The sequence below is a fragment of the Trachemys scripta genome, chromosome 6, assembly GCF_013100865.1.
Source record: "Trachemys scripta elegans isolate TJP31775 chromosome 6, CAS_Tse_1.0, whole genome shotgun sequence".
Taxonomy (NCBI): domain Eukaryota; kingdom Metazoa; phylum Chordata; order Testudines; family Emydidae; genus Trachemys; species Trachemys scripta.
The window spans coordinates 56,461,303-56,475,211 of NC_048303.1; the positions used below are offsets into that span (position 1 = coordinate 56,461,303).

The following is a 13,909-nucleotide window of genomic DNA, read 5'->3' on the forward strand; positions in this document are numbered from 1 at the left end:
CCAGATTTCACAGTCTGTGACGCGTTTTTCATGGCCGTGAATTCGGTAGGGCCCTATCCATAAACGATAAAGTAATGCAAAACACCATTTTGGTCTTGTTACCACTACTAGTTCACATTGACACAATATATCTTCCAAAGAACACTAAGTATGCGTCCCACCTTATATAGTTTTACCCATAATCATTCCCTAGTAATGCCCAATATTGCCCTTCTGCACTTTCTTTTTTTTTGGGTGTTGGGCCGGTGTGGGGAGAAAAAGAGACATGCATCTCCACCACCTTTTCTTGGTAAAACTGTAGTAAGAGTGTGGTTAGATTCTAATCCCCTTCAGTATTTATCCTCACCCTGAAATTTCCAACAAGCATACCAATGTGGAACCTGTTGAGTAGGAATTGATGACAAGGGGTTTATTAAGCTATAGGTTATGTACAGAGCACCTTTGTGTCTTTCCATTAGATGTCTGCTGGCACCCAGTGCTAGCTCCTTTAGACATACCATCTGCTCCTGCACTGATGCATTTTACCAGTCATCCCTGCTGTTCTGAGAAATTGATTAGGATCACACAATTAGTCAATTTCACTTAATGTATACTATAAGTAGTGTTTCAATACTAGAGGACCACAACTCCTGATCTGAACCTGAAAGATCAGAGACATTTGGAAAAGGAGGAGGATCATTACATACAGAAGAAGAGGCAGAGGAGGTGAGGGAAAAGGATGTGGAAAGGAGAGAGACTAGAGTACTAGTCTAAAATGGTTTCCCCCTAATATTGGTATCCACTAAACTTACACAATTAGGAATGTCTAGACTTTCAGAGTTTAGAGATGGACTATTCTGTGCTTTTAGTATGCTAAAAATTTAGACAGTGTGTTAGCTGGTGGTGCTGGGGTATTTATGGATTTAAATAAGAAACTAGCATGGGATGCCTTTATTTGTATATCTAAACCGATTATTCATAGAAGTGATTCGACGGAGCTGTTGCATTTTCTCTGAGTGCACAGACTGTCCGCAGTCAGGAAATCTATTTGTACAGTGTATTGTAAAACATCATATAAGAATACTAAGGCTAAGTTGATACTGGACAAAAGACACAGGAGCAAAATCTAGACAGGCAAATAAATATCATTATTTTTCTTTTGTCTGGGATTATTTTATTCTGGAAGAGCTAAGAGGATACTATGTCATTAGAAGAAAGCAAAACTACCATGTTCAGTGACTTCGCACAATTCTGATAAAATATTAGGAAAGGATAACTTTTGGAGGAAAATTGTTTGAAATGTTACTTAAAGCTATAACGTGGTTTTTGAATGAGAGAGCTTGAAGTTAATTTTATATTTGATCATTTGCCATTTGTCTGTATAAAAATTCTTTTGTGGTTGACAGTTCATTTGCTTTCTAGGAAAGTGGATACTAACTAAGGACTACATAATTAATAGTGCTGAAAGTGGCAGATGGCTTGATGAAACAACTTACGAATGGGGATATAAAATTGAAAGAGACTCCCATTATTCACCTCAAATGCAATCTGCACCTAAAAGATGGCGCAAAGAACTGACATGCTCTGGTGCTTTAGGGGCCTTCCACAGATGGAAAGTTATCCTCCTTGTGAAAGAAGGTGATAAACGAAGGGATTCTATCACAAGGTAGGATGATACTACTTAAAGTTGAAGTAATTAATGATAAAATAGTTGATATAGCTAAATTACATTGTTGTTCTCCCTCTCCCATCCCAATTAAATTGGTCCACAACAACGCCCAGTGCTTTAGTCTCTGTATAACCTACTGTTCCACATATTTATAATAGTTGGAATGGTAAATGTTTTTATCTGCCAGTTTAGTTTCTTTTGACTGACTATTACCACATTGTTGACTATAGCACTTAGGGTTTTATGCATATTTTAAATTAATGGCCTAGGAAGACTTCCTCTGTGCCTGTGCCGCCGCCCCCCCCCCCCCCCCCCCCCCGATTTGTTCATAGCCATAGCCTCAGAGTTCATGCTCATTAGAAAAATAAAAGAATGCTGCTATGGTACCGAAATGAAGTGTCCAGAACCATATTTCATTTGTGTAATGAAGCTTTCTTTGAGTTGATGTTACATTCTATCTATGCATCTAGCATTTGGTTAACTTTGATAAATGTTTAGATATGAAAATACCATTAAACTGTTCCATTACTCTGTTATTTTTAAAATAAGAGGATCTTGGTCTAGTTCCACTTCCCCCCCCCCTCCCCCCCATCACTGTTTTTGGCCTCCTCCTCCCCCAAAACTGTAGCGCCTAAATGCTCAGGTTGAACTTGGAGAGGCGGGGTGTGTGATTAAAAGGGCAAGGAATACAGTTAGATCTGTGGTGATCGTAGTCTATTGTAAAACTACCCCCCTTTTCTCTGGGATGGCAACTTTGTCTTTTATTATATGAGTGGCAATCCTAGAGGAAAACAAGACTGTCTCATATGGTAAGAGTGAAATAATATGCTAAGTATGGTTTGACATATTGTAAAGCCACATTCTGATTGACTTGGACCTCTTATGTCACACTCATGCAGCAGCTCTCTAGCGGTACACTGCTACAGCCTCAGAACTGAAAGACAAAAACTTACTCACATGGTAAATAGGGAAGATTCAAAAGATGATGATAAAGGAGGGGATGGGAGGAGGAGGAACTGAAGGGAAAACATGAGTTTAAAAGTGCTCAGTTGGCCTTTTGGGATCTCTATCCTCTTCTATCCCACTTTGTTTTAAAACAAACTTGGTCTTCTTTAATATTTTAAGACTTAGTTCTGAGATGCATATGTTTTAATAAAGGTGAGTTGGAAGTGGCCATTGGACCACATCCTGCTGCTGACAGGGCAGGTAGGCTTCTGAAGGACAGGAGTGAATGAGAAGGATCTTAATGCTCAAACATTACGATGAAAAAGTTTCTAGTAGAATATAGGGCATAACACCTGCGCCTCATATTCATAATTTTTTTTTAATTAAAAAACCTTATTCCAATAGCCAATTAAGCCATTAGTGCATCAGGTGGTTATTGTTGCACTACTTGGGTGGTTGAAGGAATTCTGCCTTCAGCCTCATGATACAGTACATGTTAAAAGTTTTACGATCCTTATTGCTATGTTATCAGGGTCTGCTAAAGATTCTTCCTTCCTTACACTAAGCAAGTTTGAGCTCAAGCATTTGGAGCAGAAATAATTTTCCAACTGGAATATTAAACTGAATTTAAAACAAACTTGTGTTATTTTGTTGGAACAGCTCCTTAAAATTGCATATATTGGGGTAGTAAAAGTGATTTTATATTAGGCAGTGAACAAAGGCTCTGAGATCAAAGCCTCATTACAGTAGGCCTAGATGTAGACATGGTTCCTGCCTGGAAAAGCTTATATTCTAAAAAGACAAACAGTATAAAAGGGTGGTGGAGGAGATGCTATACAATGTTACATGCACATATACCTATCATAGTTGATGATTTTTTTTTTCCTCCTCCTCCTCAGGTTTAGGGGTAAGGAGGCAGAGAGAAATTAGAGTAGGTCAATACTCTTGCTGCAATTACAACACTTGGGCAGGCAGGGGGAAAGCAAATGATTGGTATATGAGCATATGATACTACATAGTATTGCTTCATCCTTTAATACTGTTTTGTCTTTTTAGACTATAAAAAGAATCCTTGTAGGGATTTAAAGCAAGATAGGGTAGTAATTTGACATGTCAGTTTGGAGAATGTTCAGGACTGCAACTTTCATCCAAGCCATTTTCTAAAGCTGATTGAAGTCCAACTTAATTTTATATTTGTGGTCCATTGGCATTTAACAGCAGGTTCCTCTGTCAAAATTACTAACTATAGATTAAACAGTAGAGATCTGAAAATCCCAGCTCCTGCTTATAGGAGACCAATGTAATTCCCCTCAAGACAAAACCAAATTTATTCTTATAGGGCCTAAGCTCCTTACAGATCTCATGTAGCTCTCTAAAACTACCTTAAGACACAGGCCGTAATAACCACTATTCTTTTCATCTTCACATATCAATATTAACCTAGGTTACTACTAGACTGAAACCTCCTTGTAAGTAGGTAGTCAGCCTGCATCCAGAAATTGTGGGTTGTGACCCCATTCCAAAAGAGAGAACCCCTAACATCTAGTTTATTAAGTTGTATATGGTTTCTCCTTTCTTGGCACATGGAAATTGAGCTGTCCTGTGCCCTTCTCAAGCAAAATGTGTTAAGTATTGCTTTAATGGCAGAGGATATAAACAAGCCAAACAGCCACTATTCCTGACCTGTGGCTTTAGCATTCCACTACAAGTTATCATTTTTCCACTTCCTCTTTCTTTGTTGCTGTCCCAGTGAGACACAGCTGACTACCTCTCCTTCTAGCTTGCCAACTAAGGTGTCCTTTACAAAATGGAACAGGTTTTCTTCCCTCATCTTCAGTGTCTGGGTTCTGGGTACATACATCCTGCAGCACTTCTGAAAGACATTCTGTTCTTTCACTGGAATCTTAACATGGTTCTGCAAATCCCTATTTGTTAAGAATGAAAGTAACCTTTAATAGCAACTGCATCAGCAAGACAAATGAACTGGCAGTTGTGTGCATCAGGGAATCTGTATTTTTTTCCCCAAGACATTACCATACAACAACCTGGGCATCCCTTTGCAATGCTTTTGTGCATGAGTAAGGTAGATATTTTGCTTGCTGAAAACCTAGCTTTTGGTCAACTGTCCTATAGGTGCCAGTAACTTTTAAAAAGGATTGATTTTTTTCTCTCTATCAGCTATACTTAATACTACTGTTTGTTCATCTCTGCCTTTCTCCAATTATGACTAACCTAGTGTGTGTGTGTGTGTGTGTGTGTAATATATAAAAAGTAGGTGAGACCAGGGCATTTTATTCTTTATCCATCAATTTTTTCTAGTATATGCATCCACCAATTTAGAAGACTCCTTTTTCTCCTCTCCCCCTCTGTTACCTGTCATCTTTTCTTAGAAATATAAATTGCAGCAGTGCACCTTTGGAAGTTGTGTATGGGGAAAATAATTACAGGTAGTAGGCCAGAAACATTAGCTGAGCTGTCTGGGTATTACATTAGGTGGGACTAACTGCACTGCTGTGGAGTCATTCCTGCAGTGTAGGTACACCTCTACCCCGATATAATGCTGTCTTCGGGAGCCAAAAAATCTTACCGCATTATAGGTGAAACCATGTTGTATCGAACTTGCTTTGATCTGCCAGAGCTCCCGCCCCACCCCCCTGGAGTGCTGCTTTACCGCGTTATATCCGAATTCATGTTATATCGAGTCGCGTTATATCGGGGTAGAGGTGTATATCTTATGAAATCTTACCTTTCCAATTTACAGGTAAGGCAAATACCCCATTTTCAGTAAATCCCTCTATTTAGATAAAGAATCCACTAAGTCTCTTGAGCTATATTGCAATAAACCATAGTTACTGTAATACAAAGTTTGATCTTTATAAAAATGCACTTGTAGAAGCTTCCTAAAAGACGAAGAAAATTAGTATTCTCTTCTAAACTGAGAAGACAGTTGTTTAGTTGGGTTACCTACTTGTCTCAGGGCTTTGAAGTGCTCAGTTAGCCTGCTAAGGAAGGAAGTGTGACTTCATACCTGACCATTTTCTGTAAATTTTGGGTGCATTGTAGCTTGTGAGCATTAAAAAAAAAAATACCTTTAAAACAAATTTTCAGTAAATATATATTAACTGTGTGTAAATTTTTTTTAAGAGTTCTAGAAGCTGGAAAGGCAATTATATATCCACCACAAAAGGAAGTGAGAGCTGTTACTCATGTATTCACTGATAATAAAAGTGTCACCATAGAGAGAGAAAAACATCTCTTTGAAGCTCCATATTATCCTGTGCAATATATAGGGGATTATCTTTTTGAGGTAAGTAAAATAAACATTCTTAACTGAAATTAATGCTTCATTAATGTGTTTATTGATTAGAACATACTGCAACTCTGCCAGAAGTGAAGGGGATGCTATCAACTTTTTTTTAAATGCACTTTTTTTTTTTAAAATTCTGATCACCTTTTAAATAGCATGTGCTAACTTTCTGGGGTTTTTTTAAGTGTCATGGAGAAGATTGTGTATAGTCAGGTTTTCTGTTCTGCTTTTGGTTGGGTCGGATAGCAACACCACCAACCACCCTCTTTTTCTGTGCACACACCTGCCTACTATCTCTTCAATTGCGATTTATTCACTGCTGCTACTTGTAAACACATTGTTAGAGCTTGTCAAGGCTGGATCCCCACTTTGAACTTTAGGGTACAAATGTAGGGGCCTGCATGAAAACTTCTAAGCTTAACTACCAGCTTAGTTCTGGTTCTGCTGCCACCATTTCAATGGATTCCATTCCTGGGAAACCTTGAAAAACCTTCACCAAATCCCTGGTGAATACAGATCCAACCCCCTTGGATCTTAAAACAAGGAGAAAGTAACCATTCCCCTCCTTCCTCCCACCAACTCCTGGTGAATACAGATCCAACCCCCTTGGATCTAAAACAAGGAGAAATTAACCATTCCCCTCCTTCCTCCCACCAACTCCTGGTGAATCAAGATCCAAACCCCTTGGATCTTGAACAAGGAGAAATTAACCATTACCCTCCTTCCTCCCACCAACTCCTGGTGAATCAAGATCCAAACCCCTTGGATCTTGAACAAGGAAAAATCAATCAGGTTCTTAAAAAGAAGGTTTTTAATTAAAGAAAAAGGTAAAAAACATCTCTGTAAAATCAGTATGGAAATTAACCTTACAGGGTAATCAAACTTAAAGAGCTCAGAGGACTCCCCTCTAGTCTTAGGTTCAAAGTACAGCAAACAAAGATAAACACTCTGGTAAAAGGTACATTTACAAGTTGAGAAAACAAAGGAAAACTAACACGCCTTGCCTGGCTATTTACTTACAAGTTTGAAATAGGAGAGACTTGTTTAGAAAGATGTGGAGAACCTGGATTGATGTCTGGTCCCTCTCAGTCCCGAGAACGAACACACTCCCAAACAAAGAACACAAACAAAAGCCTCCCCCCCAAGATTTGAAAGTATCTTGTCCCCTTATTGGTCCTTTAGGTCAGATGCCAGCCAGGTTACCTGAGCTTCTTAACCCTTTACAGGGAAAAGGATTTTGGAGTCTCTGGCCAGGAGGGATTTTATAATACTGTACACAGGACAGCTATTACCCTTCCCTTTATAGTTATGACAGAGCTACAGGTATACACTTTGAGCAGTTCATGAAAGTGATGCAACTGACAAAATAGTGACACTAACTAGTCACAAAATGACAAATTAAAACTATTTCCCCCCCATAATTGTTTTTCTAGTATCTAAGTACAAAAATGTCAAATGGAAGTGGATTTTTTCTTCAAGTCTGACAATGTCTACTTAACTGCATTAAAACTGTACCTTAACACTTCAAAAAATCAGTTTAGTGATTTACCTTCCCTGCCCCCATGCATGAACTCATAAGTTATCCTGCATTTTCATCCAGATCATATTACAAATTCAGAAACTTACAGAAAGCAAATGCAGCTTGCCAGTGGTTAATTGGACCATAGTGCCTAGTAATATTGTAGCAGTTATAAAACTGAAAAGGAACTCAAAATTGGTAGGTTCAAAACTTCGAGTCTTGCTTTTCACTCAGAACTTCACAAAGCCAAATTTTTAATGCAGTTTTAGGGGAAAAAAGCAATGTGTTCCACAATACTATGGGAAAGACCTGGGGCCATGTCTACGCTACATGAACTATATAATATGTTGGTATAACATTGTAGTGTAGACACAGCCTACAGCAACAGAAGGGCATTTCCCCATTACTGTAGGAACATCACCTCCTTGAGCAAAAGTACCTAGGCTGACGAAACATTTGGGTGTTAAGTCGGTATGACTACAGCACTTAGGGGTGTGGATTTTTCACACCCCTGAGTACCACAGCTATTTTGACATGAATTTTAATTACAGAGCACGCCTTAGTCTCCTTTCAGTTTCTACTCTGTAACTTTGGCCAGGGAACACTTTCTAAAAAAGTAGTACAGTTGTGAACATTGTACATTTGAATCTTGCTCCCATTGAGGCCAATGGTAGAACTCCTCTTTAATTTTATTGTAGCTGGATACAGCCTGGACTCCTGCAGGGAGTGTTCCATGCTGACTTGGATTGATTCTATAGTCTAATTTAGGATCTGCCTTATTTGTCCCGAGGAGGAGTTAGTTATCCAGTCCAGGGAAAGTTGTGGCCACAGCTTGAGGCTTAGAGGAAGATGATGTGCAAGGAAGAAAGGATGCAGAATATTCCATGCTAGAAATCTAATTTGGTATTTATATGCAACCTTACGATAAATCAGCATGCAACAGATTTTATTCAGAGAACTTTCAAGTATCTAAGTGGTTATAAACTGTGACATACTTGGATTTTGTCTGTTAGATCACAAATAAATAGAGGACAGGTGTAGGGAACAGACTCAGTTTAAAGGTCTTGTAAAGGAGAATTCTTCTTTATGTAGCCTGTTCATATTCACACTTTCAGAATAGCAGTGCCTGTTGGATCACTTTTGCCCCCCCCACTCCAGCATCTTCCCTCTCTGTTGCTGAACACTTTGATGGCAAGGCTATAAAAGGGGGTGCTGTACTTCAGGGGCTTCTGTTACTTCTAACTGTGACAGCAGATTGACCAGGAAATTCAGTGGGTCTTTCTGACATGGCTTCATTGGAGCTGATTGGTCTCAGTGCCACCTTAGTTCTCTAGTTATCCAATCAGTCTAGTTAAGTTAGATCAATGTTTCTGAACTGTTGGAACTGGCGTTCTTTGAGAATACCGGTGCATATTCACATTTTCCATCCTCCTTCCACAAATTAAGTTAAGTCTCAGAAGAAGAGGGGATGTGAGGAGGTGGTAGAAGGAACTGAGACAGCTGTAGCACAGCACTCCCTTCTGTAGCCTCAGCCTTAGAACATTCAAGACCAGTGAGGGAAATGCACAAGAGCTACTAAAAGGTTCTGTCCGTGCATCCCAGGAGTGTGCATGTGCAGAAGTCACATTAAAGAACTCCACTTACAGTCAAGTTGCCTTCATTTTGTTATCTTGGTTTTGGCTGAATCTTATCCTTCTTAACAGTGTGTGACTAAAATTATTTGGTTTCATTTTGACATTGTAATACCATCTCCGCACACTTGAACTGAAATCATTTTGCTTGAACTTGACATTGTGACAGCTGTACACTTACACTAATCTTATTTTGCATTCTGGTCTGAAGTCATACTATGGTTTTCAGAATTTTGCATTAAAGCTTCCTATGGGATGGTCATTAGGAACTCAGTTTCCTCAATTGCTTGGCACTGTGGCAAATCAGCAAAGTACATAAACATGTGCTTGATGAAGACCACATGAGTAGTCCCACAGAAGCCAATAAGACTTCTCTCATGCTTAAAGTTGAGCACACATGTGAGTGTTTTGCTGATGTAGCAGGGATGGTACCTTCAGAGCACCCCTTCATGGCAGGGCATGGCCCTTCAGGCACCCCACCTTCAATGGCCAGTAACTTTCCACCATCAGAAGTATTTAGAACAAGAATCCCCTTGTGGACTCTAAAATATTAACTCTTTCCACATAGTTTCCAGTGACCCTGCAGACCCAAACCCTTCCCTCTTGGCTAAGGGATTACACAACTTTCCTTCCAGGGCTTGTGTTGTGCTTCTCCCTCTCCCTTTAAATTGCCCTGCACTGGTTCCACCTGAGCTGGCAACAGTCTTTCAAGAAACAGAACTAAAACCAAAACCTTCATAATAGTTCTTCCTCCATGCATCTCTGCTGTGGCACAGTCTTCCTGCCTCCCTCCACAGCTTGGAGGCCAGGTCACACCACTGTAGTCCTTTCTCACTATGTGTCTCTCAGACTTCTGCAGGAAACTTCTTGCTCTCAGAGTCTCCTCCTCTAATGAGGGAAGAGACAGCTTATGTACTTCTTTCTTTCCCCAGACCTTGTACTGATTGGCTGAAAGGAAGGGGAGCCTTGCCCCACCCAAACTGCAAGGTCCCAGTTCCTTAAAGATACAGTTACCTGGGTTTCCCTAGACCAGGGGTCGGCAACGTTCAACACGCGGCTCGCCAGGGTAAGTACCCTGGCGGGCCGGGCCAGTTTTATTTACCTGCTGACGCAGCAGGTTCGGCCGATCGCGGCCCCCACTGGCCGCGGTTCGCCGTCCCGGGCCAATGGGGGCGGCGGGAAGCGGCGCGGGTGAGCGATTGCTGGTCGTGGCTTCCCGCCACCCCCATTGGCCCTGCGTCAGCAGGTAAATAAAACTGGCCCGGCCCGCTAGGGTGCTTACCCTGGTGAGCCGCGTGCCGAACCCTGTCCTAGACTCTTAACCATTATCCCAGGACCACTTACTCTTCTCAGCATCTGTTCCAGAGCTCCTGGAACAGGATTTGGCTGGCCACAGTCCCCACTACCTCTTAAACAGGGCAGACCACTCTGTTACAGCAGGATTGGCGCTGGAGTGCTCAGCACCTTGCAGGATTGAGCCTTAGTTTATTACTCCCTCAAAGTGAATGTCAGATTAAAATAGTGATAAAATAACAAGGAATGTGGCAAGATCTACAGAATAGGGGATTCTATCTTGGAAAGCAGTGACTCTGAAAACAATTTAGGGGTCATAATAGACAAGCAACTCAGCATGAGTTTCCAGTGTGATGCTGTGACAACAAGGGCTAATGTGGATATATAAGTAAGGGAGGTGATTTTTACCTTTCAATGTGGCATTGGTGATACCTATACTAGAAAACTGCCTCCAGTTCTTACCTCCCTATTTTTAAAAAAATGATATTGATAGTTTGGAAAGGGAGCAAAAGAATGTTACGAAAACATTTGAGGGCTGGGAAAAATTCCTTACGGTGAGAGACTTAAAGATCTCAGTCTGTTCAGTTTATCCAAAAAAAAAAAAAAATTTGATTACAGTGTATAAGTATCTTCACAGGGAGAAAATATTGGATCTAAAGATCTCTAATTTAGTGGAGAAAGGCAGAAAAGAACCAATGACTGAAAACTATAATTTGTCTGGCTTCAATCAGAAATTGGGCATAAATTTTGAACAGTAAGGGTGATTAACGATTGGTTGGATTAACAATTTGGTTAAAACCAATTAACTGATTAATTGGTTGGATTGGATTAATGATCGGTTAAAATTAATGATTAACATTTGGTTAAAATCACGCACTGAAAATCTTTATGAAATGTATTTTCCCCATATTATACAGTACCTGACTAATTTAATTTGTAATTATTTTATAACAGCAATGGACTAAATTGTAGCTTCGCCAAAAGACCTGTGTATGGAGCAGTGTGTAGTTGTAGAATCACAATCAAACTACTAAGGGAAGAGTTTAAGACCTAGAAGGACTGGATGACTTGGAAAACTGGTTAATAAGATATAGAACCTTTAAACTGTAGGTTGCCAGCTGAGCTTCATCACTGCTAATCAGCCACCGGAAGGGATTGACATCTGATCATATTTTATTGCCCTTTATGAAATTGGGGCTTCTCTAGGAAAGGAGTTATTACAGAATAACAATTCCTGATTAACTCCCTGTGTGAACACTCTTACTTTGGAATAAGAGTGCCTTAACCCCTGGGTTAAGCTAATTCAAAGTGAGAGCGTCCATCCACACAGAATTAATCAGGAATAGTTCTTTTAATTTCATACCCTATTTTAGTCCAAAATAATTTTATAAACTTTATAAAAAATATATGCAAAAATATCTAAAGAGGAGAAAAAAGGTGCAAGTAGAGTTGTTTTAGACAGCAGTCTCTGTATTTGCAAGTTTTAAATCTTTTGACCTTCACAGAATGAAATACAAAATATTACTGAAGATAACCAAATGAACCATCTTTTAGCCGAACAAGAAGCCAGAGATACAATGTCTGACATGCAACTTGTTGCAATGAAAAATGCATTAATAAACCATATGTATTTTACTCAGGTAAGAAAAAAACAGGACTGTATAAACTTTTAATTGTAAAAATGTAATAAGATTCTCCCTAGGTATATTTGCCCTTCAAACACAAATGTAACAAAGATAACATTAGATTTCTTAACATCTGCAGAAATTGTAACAATATATAGTAATTTGTAAAGTTTAAAAATTCTATACAGTATTTAGTACAATACTATTATGAGGTGATTGTTTAATATGTGTCTAATGAAAAAATGATGGACTAGATGAAATATCAATTGATTGGTCATTTTGTTTCATTTTGGTTTTTAACTGTCTCACAAAACAGTGGATTGGCCTTTAGTCTTTCTATGACTGGCCTTTAAATAACTATATTTATGTTTACGTTTGTCTCAAAACCAAAGAAATCCCTGAACCAGAAACATTTTGCTGAGCATTATGATGAATTCTTATTGCTGTGTGGAATGTATGTTAAGGAGAATAAAACTTAATGCATTCTACCCTTTTAATAATATCACAGATTTAATCATGAAGTGCATTAGGAAGTGAGGGCATTATTTCATATTTAGAAAAATGAGCAATTAATTGTTTTGAATCAGTACAGCATATATTCCCACCATAATATACTGATTGTTATTTAGTAGTTCTTATGTGAGCCCTAATACAGCAAACACATGTTTGTAGACTTATATTTATGAATATGTGTGTCTTTAGGAGCAGGTCCATGATATATATTAATACTTGTTTTATTATTATGCAGTAAGGTATGTTGTCAATTTAGTGTTGCCACATCCACAAAAGCAAAGAATAAAAATTTAACCCTCTAATAGTAAATATCCAATGCTCTTCTACCCACAGGCACATGATTTATCAAAACCACAACTACCATACATCAGACCATTCGCTACAACCTTACCTGTGCCCCCATCTTTTCCTTCCTCTTACACACCTCTCCAAATGCTAGTAGTTGTGGATGTTTGGTGGATGGCTAGTTATGTTGGGAGAGGGTCACTTGCTAAAGGGTTGTGCACAACGATGGGTTTGTGCCCCAGGGGGTTAATGAAGGCTGGCATTCCCAGGTGGCATGCTTTTTTAAGGTGCAGTTTTTGTAATGTCCATTAATAGAACCATAGTGATGGCCCCTACTGGATGTAAAAATGATTTTACACTTGTATTTAGTTCCTTTTATCTCATAGGCTCCCAAAGCACTTTACAGAATAAACACTAGTGTATATACAACATCTCACCATTGGAAAAACAGAAAAGAAAAGAAAATCAAAAGTATGCTTAAGTGCAAATTAAGTATCTTAAACTGACCCTGTCTTCACATAGCAACAGTTTGAAACAAAAAGTGAAGAATAATGCATTAATTCAAATTGCAGGACAATTTAGATTTGAAGAATGAAATTGCCCAGATTATTGTTGATTCAGGACACTTCTTGTTGAAGCCTACCCTTGTTAAAAGTTTCATAAGAAGTATACCTTCTATTTCTATAAAAATGAGAACTAACTGTTACATTTGCATTTATTTTTTAACCACTGGTTAAATATCTTTTTTTAACACTGATGTATGTTTTGCTGGTCATTAAATGTAGCATTTTGTCATTATCCAATCTAAGGGTTTTCATGTATGCCCTTGATTTATTTCTGTTTTACAGAATGTGAAACAGAAGTCTACTCAAATAGACCAACTGAGTGGATGTGGTACAGAGGTAAGTATCTGTAATTCATGATTTCTGAGGGTGTAAGTTATAATAGTTCAGTACTTATCCATCTTCCCTGATAAGGGATCTGTTTTTTGGAGCAGGTTTTTTCAGTTGATGATTTTTCACCTCTCCCAGAAAGGAACTTGACAGTTGTAGGCATTGGACATCACTGTAGTTTCCATTGTGGGGGTGATTACGTGAGGCACCCCGTGGCTTTAGAAATTTTATTCTGTGATAGTTTTCTACC

General features: G+C 38.9%; 1 protein-coding gene across 3 annotated transcripts in view; it reads left to right on the plus strand.

Moving 5' to 3' along the window:
- SLF1 (SMC5-SMC6 complex localization factor 1) overlaps window positions 1-13,909 on the plus strand; it is a 69,154-nt gene that overhangs the window by 13,019 nt on the left and 42,226 nt on the right. For all 3 annotated transcript variants that reach the window (XM_034773045.1, XM_034773046.1, XM_034773044.1), the window contains exons 4-7: window positions 1,402-1,645; window positions 5,738-5,900; window positions 11,849-11,983; window positions 13,615-13,668. In XM_034773045.1, coding sequence (XP_034628936.1) covers window positions 1,402-1,645; window positions 5,738-5,900; window positions 11,849-11,983; window positions 13,615-13,668 — 596 coding nt within the window. The remainder of the gene's footprint in view (window positions 1-1,401; window positions 1,646-5,737; window positions 5,901-11,848; window positions 11,984-13,614; window positions 13,669-13,909) is intronic.